The 24,464-nt window shown below is 37.4% G+C and overlaps 2 protein-coding genes across 2 annotated transcripts in view; one reads left to right on the forward strand and one right to left on the reverse strand.

Moving 5' to 3' along the window:
- The window catches only part of LOC149483808 (beta-1,3-glucan-binding protein-like), a 44,624-nt gene extending 30,794 nt beyond the window's left edge, over positions 1-13,830 (reverse strand). Inside the window, exons 1-3 of the mRNA XM_089701957.1 lie at positions 13,692-13,830; positions 11,560-11,614; positions 7,181-7,356 (exon numbers count right to left, since the gene is read on the reverse strand). Of these exons, the coding sequence (XP_089558083.1) occupies positions 7,181-7,356; positions 11,560-11,614; positions 13,692-13,830 (370 nt within the window). The remainder of the gene's footprint in view (positions 1-7,180; positions 7,357-11,559; positions 11,615-13,691) is intronic.
- Positions 13,831-22,836: 9,006 nt separating this feature from the next.
- Positions 22,837-23,777, forward strand: LOC149483811 (uncharacterized). Its single transcript, XM_089701907.1, has 2 exons — positions 22,837-22,889; positions 22,952-23,777. The coding sequence occupies exons 1-2, from the start codon at positions 22,837-22,839 to the stop codon at positions 23,775-23,777; spliced, it is 879 nt and encodes a 292-aa protein (XP_089558033.1).
- Positions 23,778-24,464: the final 687 nt, after the last annotated feature.

Raw genomic sequence — 24,464 nt, forward strand, 5'->3', positions numbered from 1 at the left:
TTTCTTTGGACATTTCTAAAGCGTTCGAAAACCGCTCATATGCTTTGCGCAACCACAGTTGCGATAATAAAATACGCTAAATAGCTGCCGAAAAAAATAAAGTACTTTGGTAGTGCTCTGGAACGTGCGCCGCGCGTTCGACCCACTGCTATTAAAACTTAATTTATGACTTCCGCGAGAGGAGTACTTCAAATATATTGACTGTAATCGATTGCTATTGAAATAATACTATACAAAACTGTGTTATTTTTACAATATATGATTACCGTATACCTTAAAAAGTTATGAAATCGTCTAAAGTCTACTAACTTTTAAAGTCGTCTTTATTACATATTTATTACAACGGTCACTAAAATATTACTTTATAACAATAAAACACATGTTAGAGAATAATCTGGTAAGTAAACACGAGTAGAAATCAATAAAATACAACAATTACGGCATATTTTAACACTTCCTTGTAAGACACGTAAGATACAAACTAAGATATTCCCAAAATTCTGTTTGAAAGGTTGGTAGTATTGGGTAGAAATAGACGAATCAATTAGTTGTCTTTGGTTTAAATACGTAAAAATTAGACTCTGAGAGTATGAAATAGAGTTTATAATCAATTGAAATAAGAAAGTCGCTTTGCAACCACAGTTGCACGAAACAAGATTTTCGATCGTGTTATTGCAACTGTGGATGCACGGAGCTAAGCAAGGGGTCATTTTTTTTTTCTCAAGCATATGAGCGGATAAGGTCTGGCACGATAGCCTTCTAGGCAAGCTCCCTTCTTACGGAATTCCAAGCAACCTTACTACATGGATTGCTGACTTTCTGCGGGACCGGTCGATTCGTGTTGTTGTAGATGGTTGCTCGTCAGAGCCTATGTCCATCAATGCCGGCGTTCTACAGGGGTCCGTTCTCTCGGCAACACTGTTTCTTCTTCACATAAATGACATGATTGCTTCGAATATATTCAGTTATGCAGATGATAGCACTATTGTCGAGAGTTACAAATCCAGTGCCCGCACATCAAAGGCCGAAACTGAATTACTACGGGAGGACATGTTGGAGCGTTTGAACCGAACTCTTCGGGCTGTCTCCGATTGGGGCGATGCCAATCTAGTCGGTTTTAATGCTTCAAAAACCCAGGCGTGCTTATTTTCTACCAAACGGAACACCTTCACAAATACTCCGACTTTCCGCGGTGTATCTCTACCAATAACCGACTGCCTGGAGTTGCTTGGTGTTACATTAACGTCCTCACTCAACTTCGGGCAGTTTATCGAATCCAAGGCCCATCTAGTTGTTTTGTATACGTTTGGCACGTCTTTCGATCGAATCCAAAGCTCCAAGGTGGCATCTAGCTGCGCCTGCCCACAAGTGACTACAATATTCAACACAGGATCGGACTTGAGCTTGGTAGAGATTAAGAAGCTGCCTTGGTGTGAAATATTGTCTAACCTTGTTAAGGATTCCGAGCTTTTTAGCAGCTAGATGGGCCTTGGATTCGATAAACTGCCCGAAGTTGAGTGAGGACGTTAATGTAACACCAAGCAACTCCAGGCAGTCGGTTATTGGTAGAGATACACCGCGGAAAGTCGGAGTATTTGTGAAGGTGTTCCGTTTGGTAGAAAATAAGCACGCCTGGGTTTTTGAAGCATTAAAACCGACTAGATTGGCATCGCCCCAATCGGAGACAGCCCGAAGAGTTCGGTTCAAACGCTCCAACATGTCCTCCCGTAGTAATTCAGTTTCGGCCTTTGATGTGCGGGCACTGGATTTGTAACTCTCGACAATAGTGCTATCATCTGCATAACTGAATATATTCGAAGCAATCATGTCATTTATGTGAAGAAGAAACAGTGTTGCCGAGAGAACGGACCCCTGTAGAACGCCGGCATTGATGGACATAGGCTCTGACGAGCAACCATCTACAACAACACGAATCGACCGGTCCCGCAGAAAGTCAGCAATCCATGTAGTAAGGTTGCTTGGAATTCCGTAAGAAGGGAGCTTGCCTAGAAGGCTATCGTGCCAGACCTTATCCGCTCATATGCTTGAGAAAAAAAAAATGACCCCTTGCTTAGCTCCGTGCATCCACAGTTGCAATAACACGATCGAAAATCTTGTTTCGTGCAACTGTGGTTGCAAAGCGACTTTCTTATTTCAATTGATTATAAACTCTATTTCATACTCTCAGAGTCTAATTTTTACGTATTTAAACCAAAGACAACTAATTGATTCGTCTATTTCTACCCAATACTACCAACCTTTCAAACAGAATTTTGGGAATATCTTAGTTTGTATCTTACGTGTCTTACAAGGAAGTGTTAAAATATGCCGTAATTGTTGTATTTTATTGATTTCTACTCGTGTTTACTTACCAGATTATTCTCTAACATGTGTTTTATTGTTATAAAGTAATATTTTAGTGACCGTTGTAATAAATATGTAATAAAGACGACTTTAAAAGTTAGTAGACTTTAGACGATTTCATAACTTTTTAAGGTATACGGTAATCATATATTGTAAAAATAACACAGTTTTGTATAGTATTATTTCAATAGCAATCGATTACAGTCAATATATTTGAAGTACTCCTCTCGCGGAAGTCATAAATTAAGTTTTAATAGCAGTGGGTCGAACGCGCGGCGCACGTTCCAGAGCACTACCAAAGTACTTTATTTTTTTCGGCAGCTATTTAGCGTATTTTATTATCGCAACTGTGGTTGCGCAAAGCATATGAGCGGTTTTCGAACGCTTTAGAAATGTCCAAAGAAACCGCAAGTGCCTCCCCGTACTTCTCAACAGCTTCTCCTAAGTCCTAAAAGATGCGTCACGTGCACTAAAAGATCGCCAGTAGATCTATTATGGCGGAAACCATACTGATGATCATTCAACAGATCGTTGGTTTCGAGGTGCGTGAGGAGCCGATTATTCGATATACGCTCCATAGTCTTACAGAGTATGGAGGTTATTGAAATCGGTCGGTAGTTGGTGGGGTCTGACCGACTGCCTTTCTTTGGGACAGGCTGTACATTAGCAAGCTTCCAGTTTTTAGGAACAACTCCAGTCGTTAACGAGAGGCAAAACAGACGTGTAAGAACAGGAGATAATTCTGGAGCACAAGTTTTTAATACGACAGCTGGTATCCCGTCAGGTCCACTGGCTTTGTTCTCATCGAGATGACGCAATGTTCTTAAAACTTCCTTGTTCGTGATGCGGATGTCAGGCATATGAACGCCACAATGTTGAAGTGTGGGTGGAACAATACTAGGTTGATTTAAACGAGAGTTGTTGGCAAATAATGAGGCAAAAACATCTGCCTTATCCCTTGCATTATGAGCCAGAGAACCATCGGGTCTCATCAACGGAGGTAGAGTGGGACGACAGAAGTTTGACTCGACAGCTTTGGCCAAGGACCAGAAGGCTTTACTTCCTACGGGCTTTACTTCCTACAGGAGATAAGTCTGGAGCACAAGTTTTTAAAACGACAGCTGGTATCCCGTCAGGTCCACTGGCTTTGTTCTCATCGAGATGACGCAATGTTCTTAAAACTTCCTTGTTCGTGATGCGGATGTCAGGCATATGAACGCCACAATGTTGAAGTGTGGGTGGAACAATACTAGGTGGATTTAGACGAGAGTTGTTGGCAAATAATGAGGCAAAAACATCTGCCTTATCCCTTTCATTATGAGCCAGAGAACCATCGGGTCTCATCAACGGAGGTAGAGTGGGACGACAGAAGTTTGACTCGACAGCTTTGGCCAAGGACCAGAAGGCTTTACTTCCTACGGGGTAAGAAACAAGCTTACTTCCAATATGCCGCACATGAGCAAAACGAGCCTTCTTTTGCATTTTTTTGCAGGTTTTCGAAGCTTTGTTAAAGGCTTTCTTTTTTTTCCCAAATATCGTGAGCTTTACGGATTCGAGCATCGACCCAGGCTTGGAAAGCTGCTTGCTTTTTAGCCATTGAACTACGGTCTAGCATTGTTGTTGATGCGAATATCAGAAAATGGTATAAAATATTCCATCGCCTGATGAATCACACCAACAACATTATCCGCACAGCTGGATGGGTCAGCGGTAGAAAAGCACACTTGCCGCCAAGGATAGGGTGCAAAAAAATGCCGCATCTCATCCCAGTCCGCTGAGTTATAACGCCATACTCTCCTTGTTCCCTTTAACGCTGGATCTGCAGGAGAGTATGAAGACACGGACTTTACCAGACAGTGATCAGATGTCCCCAGTGGAGCGGGAACAGCGACCACATGACGGTCTGGTTCTGTCGTCAGGAAAAGGTTGAGACAGTTGGCAGTATGGCCGTCGATGTCTGGTACACGAGTTGCGTCAACAACCAGCTGAGAAAGGTTGAAGGATGTTGCGAAATTAAAGGCCTCTTTCCCAGCATGGTCCGTCTTCTGGAACGGGAACAACCAGTCTGCATCTGTGTAGGCGGAGTAAAGCGCGGGCGATAAACAGCTGCCCTGCGGGACACCCGCCTGCACAGAGTGGTTTCGGGAGATGGCGGGGGACACGGAAACGTGAAAGGAGCGGTCCGTGAGGAAGGAGTGCAATATCCTCACGAGCCGCGCGGGGCACTGGGTAGTGGTAAGGATCTTATATATAAGACCCTCGTGCCAGACGCGGTCGAAAGCCTTTTCGATATCTAGAAATATTGCGACCGCTCTCTCATTCCTGTTCAAGGCGGAGCTAACATGGTGCAATACTCTAGATACCTGAAGGGTGGTACTATGTGCCGAGCGAAAGCCGAATTGCTCAGCGCGCGGCGACACGTACGGACGCAGCATAGGCAGCAGTAGTGACTCGAACACTTTGGAGACTGTGCTCAACAAGGTGATGGGTCGATAACTGCCCGCTAAGGAGGCATTCTTGCCGGGTTTCGGGATCATTATTACGCGACCGGTTTTCCACACTGAAGGGAAATGGCCGGCGCGTAATATACCGTTAAACAGCCGCGACAAAGCCGCGACTGTTTTACGGGGGAGGTGGCGGAGGGATTCGTTCGTCACGCCGTCCTCACCGGGCGCATTGCGCAACTTTGTACGCGAAATCGCACGGCGGACGGCGGACGGGGAGGTGAAGAATACTTCCTCAGCGGGCGGTATCGGTGATGCTAGAAAACCTGATAGGTGTTCGTTCACCACTGCTGCGTGGGCGGCGCTCGACGGCGTCAGGGGATTCGGCTGAAAAACTTGTGCCAGATGTTCGGCGAACAAGTCAGCGCGACCCTGAGGGGCGTATATAAAATTACCCGCGGAATCGGTGAGTGGGCGCGCGGGGGCGGTTGAAGATTTAAGCCTGCGACAGAGGTTGTGGAGCGAGGGCCAGTCCTCGGCGGCCGAGTCGATCGCACGGTTTCAGCCCTCGATCCTGTTCGCCTCAAGCGCATCGCTAACTTGCTCTCGCAAGCGAGCAAGTTGCCGCTTGAGGGTGGGACAGCGCGAATGCTGCCACTGCCGTCGCAGAGCTCGCTTCCTCTGGATAAGGACTTTGATGTGAGAAGGAATGGGGGGGAGTATGGAAGTGGACGGTTTGAGTGTCGTGGCTTGGGCAAGAGCGGACTTAAGTGCATCATGCAAGCCATTTGCGAATATCTCCACGTCCTCGGCGCTTGAAACCGCGCGTGAGGGCGTAGAGCGCTCAAGCGTATTCGCAAATAACTCCCAATTAACACAGCGGCGGGAATAGGATGGGGCAAGCGCGGAACTGTTTGCGGTGATCTCGACCAATACCGGCAGGTGGTCTGAGCCGAGATCGTCCGGTGTGTGTCATACGGTCAAAAGTCGCTTACTTTATACAAAACTACAGGGGTTACTCCCTACGGTGGGTAAGACGCCGTACCCCGTAGGCTAGAGGTGCATTTTTTACATAGTATACACCCGACGGTGGGTAAGACGCCGTGCGTCTACCGAATGAATTACTACGTTACATTTTTACTTCTACATAGACTCGATTTTATACAATAATAAAATGTAGCAAAAATGACAACGACATACCATAAATTCTCTAATTGCATTACATATTAAAATAACACAAAAATACTATAAAACGCTAATCAATTCTATATAACAAAACACACGAATGAACTTTGTACAATAAAAACACTTATGACAATTATAGGTGGTGAAACTATTTACAAGGGATTAGGTTGTCGTCCGTAACAATAATAATACAAAATGAATTGGATTCACCATGGATACAGTTGACAGTCATATGTACTTACATTTTTAACACAATTATAATATTAAACCATTATATTTAGTATCTACATTTTCTCTATTAGGTAATAACTTTTTCAGAAAAGCTTTCATTATGCTATAAAATTAATCAAAATTTGGTATGTCTGTATTACAATTGCGAAGCACACACACACACATTTATTTTACTTACTAAGTAATATCGATACTAACAATTTTTTAAATCCAAAGCAGGAGTGCCTGAGATTTGTGTGTTTATTAGTGCATTCAACCAAACAAACAATTCATTTTTTTTAATATATAACTAGTACCTCAATAACAAAGCTGATCCTGTTGAATTAATTTTCGCCGATTGTTTTATTTTCTCGATACCTGAATGAAATCGGTTCAGCCGTTTGCGAGATTCAAATTATATTTAAACAAGAATGTACCATTTATTTTGGATATTGGTGGCAAATATTAAATTTTATGACGATTCTCCTTGAAGTCTAATGGAATAAATAAATGATTATTAACCTGGTATTGTCACCCGTATCCGTATGCCCTTGGGTTTTAAGGCCTGTATCGTCACATCAGGTATGTTGTAATCAAAATATATAACTTGTCCGGCACACGCTTCGCTATCTATCACTTGTGTCGGAGTACTGAGACATTCTGGGGATGATGCTGGAGCTGATGGGTCCACCAGTTCTAAAAGACAAGAATGCTATAATGCTGGTAAATTAAAAAGTTCATATTTGAGAGCGTCATCTTTTATTTTTCCTTTTTTTAGTTTATGACAATGACGATAGACTAGTTAGGTACAGTCTTGTAGGAACTTTTATTTCTATTTTTATTTTCACTATCTTTCCGGAGAAAGAAAGATAATAAATCAATGTATTTTTGATGTTTTAGTTTTTGCGTCATGTGTAATTCTTCGTCAGCTGTACTTTTATTAAAATTAATTATTACTAGTATTAAAATAAACTCACCTTTAACATTAAATGAAAGGTTATCTTTGAAATAGCTCTTTCTATTGCTAACCACATAAACGTAATAGTTGATGACGTCATTAGGTTTAAGGTCTATATCGAGGTCTTCAAACACCCATTTCCCGCGTTTTGGCGCGATTTCTCCCGTTATTAGACCAACAACGTGACCGGTGTTTGTTCTATTTAGAATCCCTTGGAATACCAATAGTGATACGCGCCGTGCGGAATATACTCCGCCCCATGCTGGCGTCTCACCTGCCTCTCCGTACGAAGCTGTGCATATACAAGGCGTACGTTCGCACGCGTCTTACCTATGCGGCCCCTGCGTGGTTCGCACTGACCAACGAGACGGACCGCAAGTCTCTGCGAGCGCAGCAGTCGCTAGCGCTCCGCACCATCTCCGGAGCACCACGCTTTGTACGGAATCAGGTCATCTCCAGGGACCTGCGCATGGAGAGCCTGGACGACTTCGTTCGCCGCCTGAGTTCCTCTATGTTCGCGCGCGCCGACGGAGCGCGATCCCAGCACTTGCACGGCATCGCGCCATACCATCGACGACCGCCGGACATAAGAGGCCTACCACGTGACCTAATCTCCTAGGACACGACCGCCTCCTCGCCGCTGGCTGGGTGAAGCACACTCGGACATTCTCCCCTGCAGCAGCTCGCAGATCGCCCGCGATACCGCGGGCTGGATCGCACTGCAGCAGGATACCTCCCGGACATGACACCTTGGACCATCCGGTCCCACCCAGTGCCCCGCCTGTAGTTGCAGGCGGCGTTGCCACCACTGAAAGGGGCCATCGCCCCGAACAGTTACCTCGAAGCCTGTGAAGGCTTGCGTGGAAGACCCGAAAACAACATCCATTGGGGCCTTACCGGCCGGCCAGTCGAGTAGACTGGTCGAGGATCCTCCCTTTTTCGATGGAGGAATTCCACCTTCCTTCCTCCACAGTACTATTATTAAAATTAATTATTACTAGTATTAAAATAAACTCACCTTTAACAGTAAATGAAAGGTTATTTCTAAAATAGCCCGTTCTATTGCTGACCACATAAACGAAACATTTGAAGACGTCATTAGGTCTAAGGCCTATATTGAGGTCTTCAAACACCCATTTTCCATGTTTTGGCGCTGTGATTTCTCCCGATATTCGAACAACATCGTCTTTTATATCTTCATTTACAATCCCTTCGAATCCAAATAGTGATAGTGAAGAATCATCTAAAAAGAGAGTTATTATTAGTCTTTTAAACAACTTCAAAAAAGGAAGAACTTTTCAATTCCTATGTTCACTAATGTGAGTTGGTACTTCTAAAGTGGTCCGATTTCAAGATCTGACGAGATTTTTGTTTATTCTCAATACCTGATGGAAATGGGCAGTTGGTTTAAAAATTAATTGGTTAATCCTTAATTATGCGTATTCGATTAACTCGTCTTCAAGGTGATATTTTAATCGGTTAATGTAATATGACTAATAGAATTGTATATAATATGTATGAGACGATAATGTCGCCACCATCATCAAATAGATAATATGAACATAATACAAAATAAATTGGATTCACCTTGCAGTGAATTGTACTTACAAATAAGTATTTATTTATTAACTAGATTTTTTCTAGTTACTTTTTCTAGATTTCATTATGTTACTAAATTAAAAAAAAAACTGTGATATCATGTCGAAACATTCGTGCACGTTCAACCAAACAGACAAATTGTAGCTGTGTAATAGAGCTGTTTTTTTTAAACGAATTTTAGCTAAATCGATTTATTGCCTCCGAAACCTGCATTTCATGAAAATCGTTGAACCCGTTTGCGAGATTCAGATTATACATATGTATATTAACAAAAATAGTTATTCAAATTCAAATTCAAATATATTTATTTGCTCGTATATGGTTCATAAGGGTGTTACACAAAAAAATTTTTATCGCATATACTGCCATTTTAAATGGCGTGCAAAAATTTACAAATTAATATACCTAGTCAAATTATAAAATACATTAATAGACAATTACAAAAATATACACAAAATACATTAATAAACAATTACAAAAATTACACATAAAATTACATTAAATTAAGATTCATATTATATTCATGTCACGATCATTTAAATATTCCTTAATACTATAATAATTTTTAGCTTGTAGCAGTCTATACAGTTTATTTTTGAAAAAATTCAGTGTCAATTTTTTAATTGTTATTGGTAAGTGGTTGTAAATAGTTATGGCCATGCAGTACGCATTATTTCTATATAGTGCAAGGCGGATCTTAGGTGAGCGCAATCTTTCTTTGTGTCGTGTAGTATATTTGTTTTATCATATTTTTCAAAGAAGATCATATTTTTTTTTAACAAATAAACATATTTCCAAAATGTATATACAAGGTAATGGCAAGATTTTTAATTTTTTTAAAAGGGGTTTGCATCTATCCATAAAATGTACTCCACACATTGCTCTAATACATTTTTTTTGTATTTTAAATATTGATTGTATTGCTACAGAGTTACCCCATATTATTATACCGTATCTAAGTACCGATGATACGTACGCGTGATAAGCGATCATGGCCACATCTAAATTAATGGTCTGTTTCAACTTTTTTAGTACATACACAAAACGATCTAATTTATTTATAATGTTTGCAATGTGTGGTTTCCAGTTACAAAATTTGTCTAGTGTTATACCCAAAAATACACATTCATTAACAGTAGTCAGCTGATTATTTTCGTATTTTATGTCAAGTTGTATGTTTGTATTATATGATTAGAAATTAATTATATTTGTCGGGTGCACTCACACACATCAGTCACCGTCACGGCACGTCACCGGACAGGATTAAAAAAAAATATGTATCAATAGTTCTAGTATGACTCTGTTCCCACACGACAGTCGCCGGCACGAAATCAATCAGTGACGTCCCCGGTCAGGCACGTCAAATAATCTTTCCATACATGTATCATACTTTTATCCCCACTCACCCGGTGCCGTCACGTCTCAGTTCAGTCAGCGTCGTGCTACCGTCAATTGCTACATGTTCTCTAGCGTGACACACGTCTAATCACTCACTAACCTGATGTATGTGTTCAATGATTCAGTCAAACCGGCGACGTGACTGACGGACAACATGACGGTGACTGGTGTTTGTGGATACGTACACAAACCGTCACCGATCAGTCATCGGTGACTTGACGGTGACTGATGTGTGTGAGTGCACCCTAAACTCATATTAATCTGGAGATTATTTAGTTTTAACCATTTTATAGCGTCGTCTAGAGCTTTAATTACGTCCCTTTCTAAGTCTTCCTTATTTTTACTTTTTATTATAAGTGTAGTGTCGTCTGCGAAAAGTATACTGTCTACGTTTATTGCATCTGGGAGGTCGTTAATGTATACCAAAAACAGGAGGGGGGCTAATATGCTGCCTTGTGGTGTACCATAATTGTTGCATGTATATGTAGATCTGTATGATTTTTGATGGGATTTATCGGTTTTAGTGATTTCCACGCACTGTTGTCTATTTTCTAGGTAGCTTTTAACCCAATTATAGGCGTTACCTCTAATTCCAATTAATCTAAAGGTATGATATATTAAAGCAAAAAGGTGCTTATATTAATTAGTGTATTTTTGGCAAATATTATATTTAATTGAGGAAGTCTAATTGATTTAATAAATATTTAAAATTATTGACCCGGTATTGACACCTGGAAGAAGTCCTTAATAAATAAATGTTTGAGTTATAGATAACTAACCTGGTATTGACACCCGTATGCCCTTGGGTTTTAAGGCCTGTATCGTCACATCAGGTATGTTGTAATCAAATATAACTTGTCCGGCACACGCTTCGCTATCTCTCACTTGTGTCAGAGTACTGAGACATTCTGGGGATGATGCTGGAGCTGATGGGTCCACCAGTTCTAAAAGACAAGAATGCTATAATGCTGGTAAATTAAAAAGTTCATATTTGAGAGCGTCATCTTTTATTTTTCCTTTTTTTAGTTTATGACAATGACGATAGACTAGTTATGTACAGTCTTGTAGGAACTTTTATTTCTATTTTTATTTTCATTATCTTTCCGGAGAAAGAAAGATAATAAATCAATGTATTTTTGATGTCTTAGTTTTTGCGTCGTGTGTAATTCTACGTCAGCTGCTGTACTATTATTAAAATTAATTATTACTAGTATTGAAATAAACTCACCTTTAACAGTAAATGAAAGGTTAATATTGATATAGCCTTCTCCATTGCTGAGCACATAAACGTAATAGTTGATGACGTCATTAGGTTTAAGGTCTATATTGAGGTCCTCAAACACCCATTTCCCGCGTTTTGACCCTCTGATTTCTCCCCATATTTGACCAAATTCCTTGAATTTTATACCTCTATTTACATTCCCTTGGAATCCAAATAGTGATAGTGAAGGATCATCTAAAAAGAGTGTTATTATTAGTATTTTAAACAACTTCAAAAAAGGAAGAACTTTTCAATTCCTATGTTCACTAATGTGAGTTGGTACTTCTAAAGTGGTCCGATTTCAAGATCTGACGAGATTTTTGTTTATTCTCAATACCTGATGAAAATGGGCAGTTGGTCTAAAAATTAATGGGATAATCCTTAATTATGCGTATTCGATTAACTCGTCTTCAAGGTGATATTTTAATCGGTTAATGTAATATGACTAATAGAATTGTATATAATATGTATGAGACAATAATGTCGCCACCATCATTATATAAAATCAAATAGATTATTATTATATTATGAACATCACTACATAGTATAAAACAAAGTCGCTTTCCCTGTCCCTATGTCCCTTTGTACGCTTAAATCTTTGAAACTACGCAACGGATTTTGATGCGGTTTTTTTTAATAGATAGAGTGATTCAAGAGGAAGGTTTATATGTATAATAACATCCATTAAATAGTGGAGAAGTATTGTTATTTTTGAGGTTTCTAATGTGATGTCGTAAATAATTACATTTTTTCCGCTTACATTGCAAACGCAGGCTGCACCCTACGAGTTTTATCAAAATAATGTACAAAGTATTGTACACATTGAAAAGGTCTACAGAAAAGTCCGCGATGGTATATGTCTATCTCTTATGATAACCCACAATAACTTTTTTTTGTCATTTACTTTTTACGACAAATAATGGTTAATTTTCGAAGCGATTTTAGCCAATACAGCATTAATCCTTAACCAATTAAATACCTTGAATACATTGTTCATTTAATATAGATCTATATGGCCCTTTACACCATATGATTTAAGTGAATATTTTCAAAGATATTACAGATTTAAAAATTGCGGGACGTAGCGTTTGCCGCGGTACCGGCCGGCCGCCATTGCACCCGTGCGAAGCCGGGGCGGGTCGCTAGTAATAATACAAAATGAATTGGATTCACCATGGATACAGTTGACAGTCATATGTACTTACAAATAATTATAATATTAAACCATTATATTTAGTATCTACAATATTTTTCTCTATTAGGTAATAACTTTTTCAGAAAAGCTTTCATTATGCTATAAAATTAATCAAAATTTGGTATGTCTGTATTACAATTGCGCAGCACACACACACACATTTATTTTACTTACTAAGTAATATCGATACTAACAATTTTTTCAATTCAAAGCAGGAGTGCCTGAGATTTGTGTGTTTATTAGTGCGTTCAACCAAAAAAACAATTCAATTTTTAGGGTTCCGTAGCCAAAATGGCAAAAACGGAACCCTTATAGTTTCGTCATGTCCGTCTGTCCGTCTGTCCGTCTGTCCGTCTGTCACAGCCGATTTACTCGGAAACTATAAGTACTACAGTGATGAAATTTGATGGGAATATGTGTTGTATGAACCGCTACAAAAATATGACACTAAATAGTAAAAAAAAGAATTGGGGGTGGGGCCCCCCATACATGTAACTGAGGGATGAAATTTTTTTTTTCGATGTACATACCCGTGTGGGGTATCAATGGAAAGGTCTTTTAAAATGATATAAAGTTTTCTAAAAAACATTTTTCTTAAAGTGAACGGTTTTTGAGATATCAGCTCTCAAAGTCGTAAAAAGTATGTCCCCCCCCCTCTATTTTTATAACTACGGGGTATAAAATTCTAAAAAAAATAGAGGTGATGCATGCTAATTAACTCTTTCAACGATTTTTGGTTTGATCAAAGTATCTCTTATAGTTTTTGAGATAGGTTGATTTAACTGTAATTTATTATATTTGCTGCTACGGAACCCTTTGTGCGCGAGCCCGACTCGCACTTGGCCGGTTTTATTTTAATATATAACTAGTACCTCAATAACAAAGCTGATCCTGTTGAATTAATTTTCGCCGATTGTTTTATTTTCTCGATACCTGAATGAAATCGGTTCAGCCGTTTGCGAGATTCAAATTATATTTAAACAAGAATGTACCATTTATTTTGGATATTGGTGGCAAATATTAAATTTTATGACGATTCTTCTTGAAGTCTAATGGAATAAATAAATGATTATTAACCTGGTATTGTCACTAGTATCCGTATGCCCTTGGGTTTTAAGGCCTGTATCGTCACATCAGGTACTTTGTTGACCTGACCGGATGCACCAGCTGTCACTAAAAATAGAATTAAGACGCGACCGAACAGCTTAAGCGCCATTTTCTTACTAAGGTCAAAGATGAGTAAGCAAAGATTATATTTGCGTAAGGGGCTGTCCATTAATCACGTGAGGCTCGAAAGGGGGGGAGGGGTCCATAAAAAATCACGAAATATCATCAGGGGAATGGGGGGTAAAGTCAAGTATCACGTGTACTTATTTTTTCGGCAAGCGCGCGATACTCAACCGAAAAGCGGCGTTACATGTATTTATCTTTAGTTAATAAGATGCTTATCCAGTTACTCGCGTTGAAGAAAGTCTTGCTAATCCGTGGTCCGAAAATATTGTACATTAAATAATGTTCATGTACTAGTACAAACAAACTTTTTCGCATTTCTTTCATTATTTTTATGTCAGTCAAAAACAAACTGCAACCTTTCTGTCTACCTCTGAACGTTTATTATAGTAATTAATTTTCTATAATAAAATTAGATGATACTTATACCAGAATTTTTTATAAATAAAAAACAGATTCTTTGCAGGTACGAAAAAATACACGTGATATAGGGGAGAGGGGGGAGGGGTAGTCTTAAACCTCACCACGTATCACCAAGGGGGAGGGGGGGGGGTAAAAATGCCAAAAAAAACATCACGTGATTAATGGATGGCCCTAACTATGCAATTGTTGATATTAAAATCACCCATTTATAAAATTTTACTATTTGTTTTGTTGTTTCCATCGGTATCTTACTTAGAAGTAGGTAAATCCAATGGTAGGCTCTAAAAGGATTTTTTTGTTTCGTTGCTTTTACATTTTTCTAGATTTCCGCCCGCGGCTTCGATCGCCTTTTCAAAGAAAATCCCGCATAGTTCCCATTCCTGCAGTGGGATTTCCGGGAAAAAAAATAGGCTATGTCTTATTCTGGGTCTTCAGCTAGCTACATATCAAATTTCATTGTAATCGGTTCAGTAGTATTTGCGTGAAAGAGTAACAAACATCCATCCATCCTCACAAACTTTCGCACTAATACGGATTCCATTTATCTGGGGGCACGGTAGTGCCCCCGCCAAGACGAGCCAAGCGAAAGCGAAGCGCACGGGCACTACCTACCTTTTCTCGAAGCGCTTCGACGTTTTTTTGAACCCTCATAACTTGGGTTTGGATTATGCTAGATCAACAAAATTTTCGGGATATATTGTCAATAGCGGACTTATTGAACATATTAAGTTTTAATTACATTAGCTTTTATACTTCAGATTTTATTTATATCTAAAAAACGCTAATTTCGTTACTGACTCACTGATGATCATCAAAATTCTTAAGGTATTTCCTAATGTCCTAGAAAGCTGAAATTTTGTATGTAAGCTAGTATTAGCACACAAACAACAAAAAAATGATAAAACTTGTAACTTTCATCCCCCAAACCCTTAAACTAGGGGATGGGAGTTTGTATGAGACCTGTAATTTTAAATTAAATTTTGATGACGCTAGAGGTCTAATCTAATAATCTAAAACTTGGTTCCCCTAGATATATATATGTATAGGTACTCCTTGTTAAAAAAAAAATTTAAAAATTTAATCGACATATATTGAGACATATACTTCAGATCAGATCATATAAATATGAATGAATAGAAGTGTTGCGAACGTCTCCTGCCTCTTACGTCCACACAGTAGCTAAAAATAGTTTGGAAAATCCAAAAGTGCACGCCTCATAATTTTTTTTTTAATAATTATTTATTAATTATTATTTTTGTTTATTTAATAACAATTAAACCACATCGAATCAGACCCTGAAAAATGAAAGGGTTCTATTCCTGAGCATACTCAAGCGTAACAGAAAAAAAAGACTCGATTAGTAAAGTATTTCGGTCGCTATCGTGTTAACAAGAAAATCCTCCGCACATACAGACACACGGACGTCCAAGACAGAACTTTTTTAAACTGTTTTTTAACTAGTTTAAATAACAAAAATGACATCAAAAATATCATGAATGTTAAAATTAGTGTTTTTTCTTAATATGTGTGTGTATGTATTATCTTACAAGTGCAATGTATGATACATAAAGACATTTTAAGTTTGAAAAATCAGATGTTTTGCGCGAAGTGACAGTAGTACCCACCTCAACGCTTCGCTTATGAGGCGTGCAATAAAAAAAAATTGTCCTTGACAAGAGAGTGGGCTATAAAAAAGGCGTCTCTGATGTGCAAGAAATACACCCCAAAAAAAGAAGAAAAAAATAAAAAAAATTTTTGTTACAAACAACTTACAAAAAGAAATGAAATCCCACCAAAAACATTTTCATGTAAAATGTTGCCAAGACGAGCCCATATGACTTGCACTGTCAAAAAGTTATCAGATCTCATGTAGAGCCAAGCTTCTAACACTACACGCCCTAACTCTACAAGGCCTAACTTCACAAACTCTACACCTTAGTCAAAATATGTGGCTTGGCCGTTCGTTACTACAAGAACTATTGTATAACACAAAAGTAATGAACAGTGAATTAATTTTTCACCTTACGCCGATGTGAATGTAGCGAAATGGCCAAGCCACATATTTTGACTAAGGTGTAGAGTTTGTGAAGTTAGGCCTTGTAGAGTTAGGGCGTGTAGTGTTAGAAGCTTGGCTCTACATGAGATCTGATAACTTTTTGACAGTGCAAGTCATATGGGCTCGTCTTGGCACCATTTTACATGAAAATGTTTTTGGTGGGATTATCTTTTTCAAAGCTTATTTCTATAAGGTGAATTGACAAAATTTATCGTTTTAAATGAAAATGTTTTATTCATTATAAATTTTACAAATCCACTAAAAACTGATAGTAAAGTAAAGGGGAAGAACCCGCAAACCTAGAGACAATGACCTTTCGCTGTTAAAGTTACATAATTAAAAACCTGTTGATAATATATTAAATAACACGTAGTATTTTAACCAACGTTTAAAAAAAGAGACTCAATTTGTAGCACAGAATACATAATAGTAGCTAAACGCAACAGAACGGACACTCTCCGCCTCCCGCCAAAATTAAACTTACCTCACCCCGCGCGATCGTGATTAAAATGGGCCACATTTTTCTGCAAGGACGATACGCAACGTTGTGATTATCGTTTTTCGTAGAAAATGGTTAGATATTGTGCTGTTTACGGATGTATTTCATCAGAAAAACGCGAATTTTTTTTACGCTAGTCACAAATGTGCCAACCATAAAGCGTTAACACACACATTTGCAGTCTCTACAGTGTGACTGTCAAAACGATAATTTTGTATGGAGTGTCCGGGGTGTGTTTGTAGCGTATTTTTTTATTAAATGTGTTCATTCCGGAAACTCTCCATAGGTAGGTTAATTTATTCGCCAAAGGGTCTGGTGGGTCGACTGATGATAATTACCCATGCAAAGTTGTATAATATTAATTTGCAGGCGTAATGCAAAATATGATGATGGGATCATTTCGTATAAAAATACAGGATATAGAGTTATAGCATAGAATATCACTACATAGTATAAAACAAAGTCGCTTTCTCTGTCCCTATGTATGCTTAAATCTTTAAAACTACGCAACGGATATTGATGCGGTTTTTTTTAATAGATAGAGTGATACAAGAGGAAGGTTTCAGTATATAATTTATTATGTTTTAGACAAAGCGGGCGAAGCCGCGGACGGAAATCTAGTATAATATGTATATTCTAACGCGTATAGTCCGCCTCTTCATTTGTGCGGTATTGCCGGCCATTCGACAAAATATAGATATAGATTTCCCCCTTACAACCCCTTTCTTTTTCCAAAGTACCAAAATTCTAAAATAAGACTTACAAATTTACTAAACCTAAATGAAATTTTATCAAATCGACATTAAAAACACAACTAAATTATCTCAATACCAATAACTATACTTACGGGTTATCATACAGTTTCAAGATAATATTATATTCACTTAAACATGGCGAGCATTCAGACAGGATTGAGTTTTCCTTGTATATATTTTTTAATCTGTTTGATTTATGCTGATCCGCTAAAAGCGCAACGGGTGTAAGGGTTACATTTTTAGAACCTTCTTGACTTTATGTGGAGTGGGACGAAGTACGTCATACTATCCACGAACCAAACATAGGATTTAAGCGCGTCACACACGGTGAAGATTTTATCTTAAGATACTGTTATATTTTATATTACAGTATCTTAACGCATCCGGTATCAGCGTTCGGACCATCATTTTTCTTTTTGTCATTGCGTACTAAGACTCCTGTAGAACCGCCATCCTGTTACAAATGACCCACAAAATTTCGCGTCATTTGTAACAGGATGGCGGGTCTACAGGGGTCTTAGTACGCAATGACAAAAAGAAAAATGATGGTCCGAACGCTGATACCGGATGCGTTAAGATACTGTAATATAAAATATAACAGTATCTTAAGATAAAATAGTATAGTATCTTCACCGTGTGTGACGCGCTTTATTGTAAGTAAACTATCTATAATATAAACCTTTTTATGGATGTAAATAAAAGTTTTGGTATGGCGAATTCTGGGATCAGTATTTCATTTGTTATGTTTTTTTAGGATGAGACTTTACGATTTCAATATAATTGGATGTATATATTATGCATTTGGTTCATAATCAATTCTAGGTTATGTATGATTGAATGCAGAATTAAACTTTCGAATGTTTATCTGTCGATATATTTTTATAATATTTTAAACTTAGCCGGTTGAATAACAATTAAAGAGGTCATGTTGTACAGTTGTAGTGCTGTAAACATCTAACAGATTTTTCTTCTTTTTTATACTTTCGAATGTTTATCTGTCGATATTATATTTTTTATAATATCTACCTAAACTTAGCAGGTTGAATAACAATTAAAGAGGTCATGTTGTACAGTTGAATGCTGTAAACATCTAACAGATTTTTTTTTCTTTTTTATAATGTTAGTTTCCTTATTTAAATGTTCTTACATAATTTAATTTTTATAGCATAGCCTAAAACCATAATTTATAATTTCAATTTATATACCTACCTAGAATTTAATAATTTTCTAAATAAGTGCATTAGTTATTGATTTTGAAACAGCAATAGGTTAACATATTAAAATAAATATTTACGTAAACGTTTGGATTTATCAATTACATTTCCCGCAGCCGGAGGCCCCAAAAGAAACTCAGATATACTTAGAAACTACATTTAATGACTAAAATGAGACTTTTACACCCATGTCTGCACGATACAGACCGGAGTCAAAGAATGAATTTATACATTTTAATAATTATAAAGACGTAAGCTTGGATGCTAACTCAGGGAAATAGGACCCACATTCTATTCCCGTGCGAACGGCGTATTCATCAGTTTCGTATGAAGGCAGGGCCGTAACTCCTCCCGCCGAAGTTCAGCGACCATTTTTGAATTTTGTGAAAAAATGTTGCTGGAAGCTGGGGCTCATCTGCTCATCTGTGGTCCTCCGTCCTCTATAAAGTATGTGTCGATCTGCGTCACATCGTGTACCAAATGGCCAAAATTAAGACTGCACCAACCAGAATTATATATATAGGGATAGTTGTTTGATATATTACAGGATCATTTTCTATAGCGAGGGGTTTGCATTCAAACTTGCTATTGGATTTTGTGCAAATCTTCCAAATTAACTGAGTTGAGAATTTCGTATCTTGTATATTTATTTCTAATGTCCTTGATATCTGTACTGCTTATCTTCAGTCAGTGGCTGTTCCTTAATTTTGTCATTTACATTATAGGTCTTGAAATTCTCCGACTCGTAGATACATCCAGTAGGTATAGTTAATAAGAATGTACCTTGGAGTATCACGAAGTCCTCTTGTTGCATTTATAGTAAGATTTTAGATGAGCGTGGTAAAGGTAGTTAAGTATGTGTCGTTCATCTAATACTTGCGTCGTTTTTTTTGAGAGTGAAATAACTGTCGTCTCGCAGCTGCAGGAACTATTTGAGGTTTGATTCTTAATCTGAATGAAATCCTGAATACAGTCCGGCTTCGTCTGAATTTGATTGTTTTTCGATTCATAGAGATACCAGATATTATACTTCGGGCATTCAGCCTCTATGTACAAGAATGAGTTACTGTTAGTTGCTATATAGGGATAGGAAGGGATGAGGGCCTGCCTATTCTTATTTGGAAAAATAACTAAATGAAATAAATCAAGAATATACTAGTAGAAACTAATGGAAATTTAAAAATTATTACAATTTGCTTATTCGAAAAGTAGTATCCAGGCTTAAGTATATTATAATATTCCCTATCTTTTAATTCTTATATTTGATCCTTATTATAAATCTTACGGTCTAATTTCTTAATCATCTTCCTAACTGTTTCCATAACTAACATTGAATGATGATTAACTAACTTAATGTATTTATTAAGATTATTGTCATTTAATTTTTTTTTAGACGTGAATTAATGTGAAATTAATTTCCTTTTGATTTTCCACTATCTGAGAAAGAATAGATGGCTGTTTTATATCGTTAACTACAATAGTTGATGATATAAACTGAATGCTATTTTTATGAAAAGCTTTAATGAAATTGTCATATTTTTTAGAATCTTGTAGTCCAAATTAATACCGGTAATTTATACCTATGAAGATCGATCTTAATCTTCACAGTCAGTAAAGCTATTACAAGCATAGTGTGTAAAGTTCGGATCATATGTATACCGATAAGGCGATTCACTATACCTAATTGTAATACGAATAATTCTCGGAATAAAAGTCAGGGCCGTACTCAGTTGGATATAATTCGTGCATATTCATTTCACGCATTTTCTAATAATTTTGTGTTAAAGGTAAACCTCTAACGGGTTTCGAATTACTTAAATGCTTTTATATCATTTTTACTAATTATTAAAATTATTTTTATTCTGTAAATAAGATGCATTTAATTCTCCGTAGAAAAATTCTAATGATTAAATTAAATTGAATGAAATGAAAAATTTATTGTCACAATTTTTAAACGTTTTTTCAATTGAAATCGGCCGCATACATTGAATTCTTGAACCTAAGGCCTCCTATAAACCACGGATAAAAGCTTGTAAATTTTTTTTTTTATATAAAGTGTACTTTTTGCCTCTGTGATGGTTACAACCGATTCATGGTTACAACCGATGCCAAATCATTATATAGAGTGGTTTTGTCTTTTTGACCCTGAAATTATTTAATAATGGATTTTGAATGCTTACTCAATTTTGGGTATGTAATTTTATTTAATTTATCGTTAATTAAGAAATTAGGCTATTCACTACCAGCATTAACTTTATAATATAACTTTACAATCTAGTTAATCTAATTAATTTTAAAATAAATCTCTACTATTTTCTAAAACTAGTCTACGAGCAGCCTTACTCAATGTAGTGCTCTTGGGAATTTGACTTTCACGGATGGAAAATCATGGAAAGGAAATTAGGACTAAAAAATATATAAACTATATTAAAAGGAAGCAACACAGAACTATTCTATGTACTTACCAAATCTGGTTACTTTTTGGGATCGATGTTTTGATATAGCCTCCAGGCCGCAGAAATCGTAGATTCTGGATCCTCGTAGCGATAGCAAGGTTACTCTATCTATGCCACGTTTTTTGAGGATCCTACCGACTGCACCAATTACATTTCCCGCAGCCGGAGGCCCCAAAAGAAACTCAGATATACTTAGAAACTACATTTAATGACTAAAATGAGACTTTTACACCCATGTCTGCACGATGCAGACCGGAGTCAAAGAATGAATTTATACATTTTAATAATTATTAAGACGTTAGCTTGGATGCTAACTCAGGGAAATAGGACCCACATTCTATTCCCGTGCGAACGGCGTATTCATCAGTTTCGTATGAAGGCAGGGCCGTAACTTATCCATAAATATTTTTTGTTGTACGTTAATCAAATGATGATCTTTTAACAGGTTAAATTATGGGAAATTAAAGAAAAAACTACAAGAAATTACAAATTGATTAACGGCGAACTCCTGGTTTAGAAGAAAATAATTTTGCTGCAGAGGTTTGTTTTTATTAAATTATTTGTAACATTGAACATAATAAAATATCCCTAGCACGTAAAACTTTAAACTCTGTTTTCAGCCACTGACGCCTGATCACTTATCAGTTATCACACCAAAACATTAGTGTTATTACAGTGAAAGAAGGCTTCTTCAACTATGCTAAGATACAATCTGTAAAGCCATACCAACTATATGAGGTATAGAGGAGACGAAATCGGCCCTATGTCAGAACCGAAGCGACTTAAACTTATTACTGAAACTAACTATGTAATGCTGGCTCAAAGGACCACAGATTCTTGTCAAGCTACGATCATTACTAATAAAACAACATCGGATATGCCCGAGACTTATGTTTATAACTCTTATTTGTAGGATAATAATTAATGATTTTATTTTTAAAGTTGTTTGTTTTATGCTTGACGTGATTTGTTTAGGGCTGATTTTTCAATCCTTGGTTGAAACTTATTCATCGAATAACGTATTAAACTACCAAGGATTGAAAAATGGGCCCTTACTATAATAAAACTGCAGGAATACATGTTGTCCTATAGATTAGTATGTAACGGTATTTACAATTTAAAATGAAAAATCATTCATGTAGCTCTCTATATTTTAAAAGAGCATTGTGACTGTCCTATATTTTGCTAAAAATCACCAAATATAATCTTATAGCTATTTTTTTTATTGGTCTACAAAACAGGTCACATATGCTTTTCATGTATTGCACGCCTCATAAGCGAAGCGTTGAGGTGGGTACTACTGTCACTTCGCGCAAAACATCTGATTTTTCAAACTTAAAATGTCTTTATGTATCATACATTGCACTTGTAAGATAATACATACACACACATATTAAGAAAAAACACTATTTTTAACATTCATGATATTTTTGATGTCATTTTTGTTATTTAAACTAGTTAAAAAACAGTTTAAAAAAGTTCTGTCTTGGACGTCCGTGTGTCTGTATGTGCGGATCCTTTTTCTTGTTAACACGATAGCGACCGAAATACTGATTTCTTGTGTGAACGTTCACTTCGAGTGGTGATCGATGGTTGTGCGTCCGATCTACTACCCATTAACGCCGGAGTTCCTCAAGGATCAGTACTATCTGCTACTTTATTTCTGCTTCATATAGATGATTTGTTAGGTCCAAATATTTACAGTTATGCCGATGACAGCACAGTTATTGACAGTTACGCATCCGAGGCGCAGACGGTCAATGTTTTGGCGGCCCAAAGAAAGGCTTTAGTTGAGCGATTGAACACTACTTTAAAATCGGTTTCCGAATGGGGCGATGCCAACTTAGTCAGGTTTAACTCCTCGAAAACGCAGGCTTGCCTTTTTACAGCTAAACGTACCGACTTCAGTTTAACACCTACTTTCCAGGATGTGTCCTTAGAGTTGTCCAATGAACTGGAGCTTTTAGGCCTAACGCTCTCCTCCAACCTCAACTTCAAGACCTTCATTGAGTCCAAGGTGCAGGTTGCCGCTAAGAAGCTTGGAATACTCTCCAAAGTGGCAGAATTCTTCACACCGGAACAGCTCCTAAACCTTTATAAAGCTCAAGTTCGGTCAGGTGTGGAGTACTGTTCCCACCTTTGGGCTGGTGCAGCAAAATACCAACTTAGCGCCTTGGACTCAATTGAAAAACGAGCGATTAGGCTAATCGGGAATGAAGCCCTTACCACCTCGAAACTGTATAGCTTAGAACATCGTCGAAAAGTGGCTAGTTTGGCAGTGTTCTACAGGATTTACCACGGTGAATGTGCTGAAGAACTGCACAACCTGATACCCGCTTCTCCCTTTTATCTCCGGGGGACTCGACGCCGTGCTGGTCTCCACCCCTATGTCATCGACATTCCACCCATACGCACTAAGCGTTACGCTTCATCCTTTCTCGTGCGTACCAGCAAGGAATGGAACAATCTTCCGGCGTCCGTGTTTCCCGATAATTATAATCTGGACTTGTTCAAAAAAAAAAGTGAATAGGCACTTATTAGGTCAGCATGCTCCATCCTAGACCTCGCTTGTCGCTTACCATCAGGCGAAGCGATGGTCAAATGCCAGCCTAATCTCAAATTAAAAAAAAAAAAAAAAAAAAAAAACTTTACTAATCGAGTCTTTTTTTTTCTCTTACGCTTGAGTATGCTCAGGAATAGAACCCTTTCATTTTTCAGGGTCTGATTCGATGTGGTTTAATTGTTATTAAATAAACAAAAATAATAATTATATAATTTTTAGTGGCGTGGATGCTAGCATTTTTGACATATCACAGACGGTTAACGATCAATGTTTAGTTTTTGTTTTAGTTTTATTCTATATTATTAATAAGATGTAACTGGTGGCAAAGGTTATGTTTGATAGATTTTTTTTTTTTTTTTTTTACATTGTTTTTTGTTATATTTTATTATTCGTAAATTATTCATTCTATAATATTATATTATATATTTTAATATTTATTGTATTATATTACATATATTATGGCTCTTAATTCTAGTTCAGATAACGAAAGTTTTATTTCACTTACTTCAAATAATGAATGTTCAGAAGACGACAGTTTTCATAGTTTAACTTGTTCTCCTTCCCCTTGTATTTCTAACCTCTTCTCTAATGTTCATAACTTAAATTTCGTACATATAAATGCACAGAGTATTCCGGCTCATTATCCTGATCTCC

This window comes from Colias philodice, chromosome 12 (genome assembly GCF_061535455.1).
Source record: "Colias philodice isolate Cphi_HAF_F1 chromosome 12, ilColPhil1 Martin Lab GWU primary, whole genome shotgun sequence".
In the NCBI taxonomy this organism is placed as follows: Eukaryota; Metazoa; Arthropoda; class Insecta; order Lepidoptera; family Pieridae; genus Colias; species Colias philodice.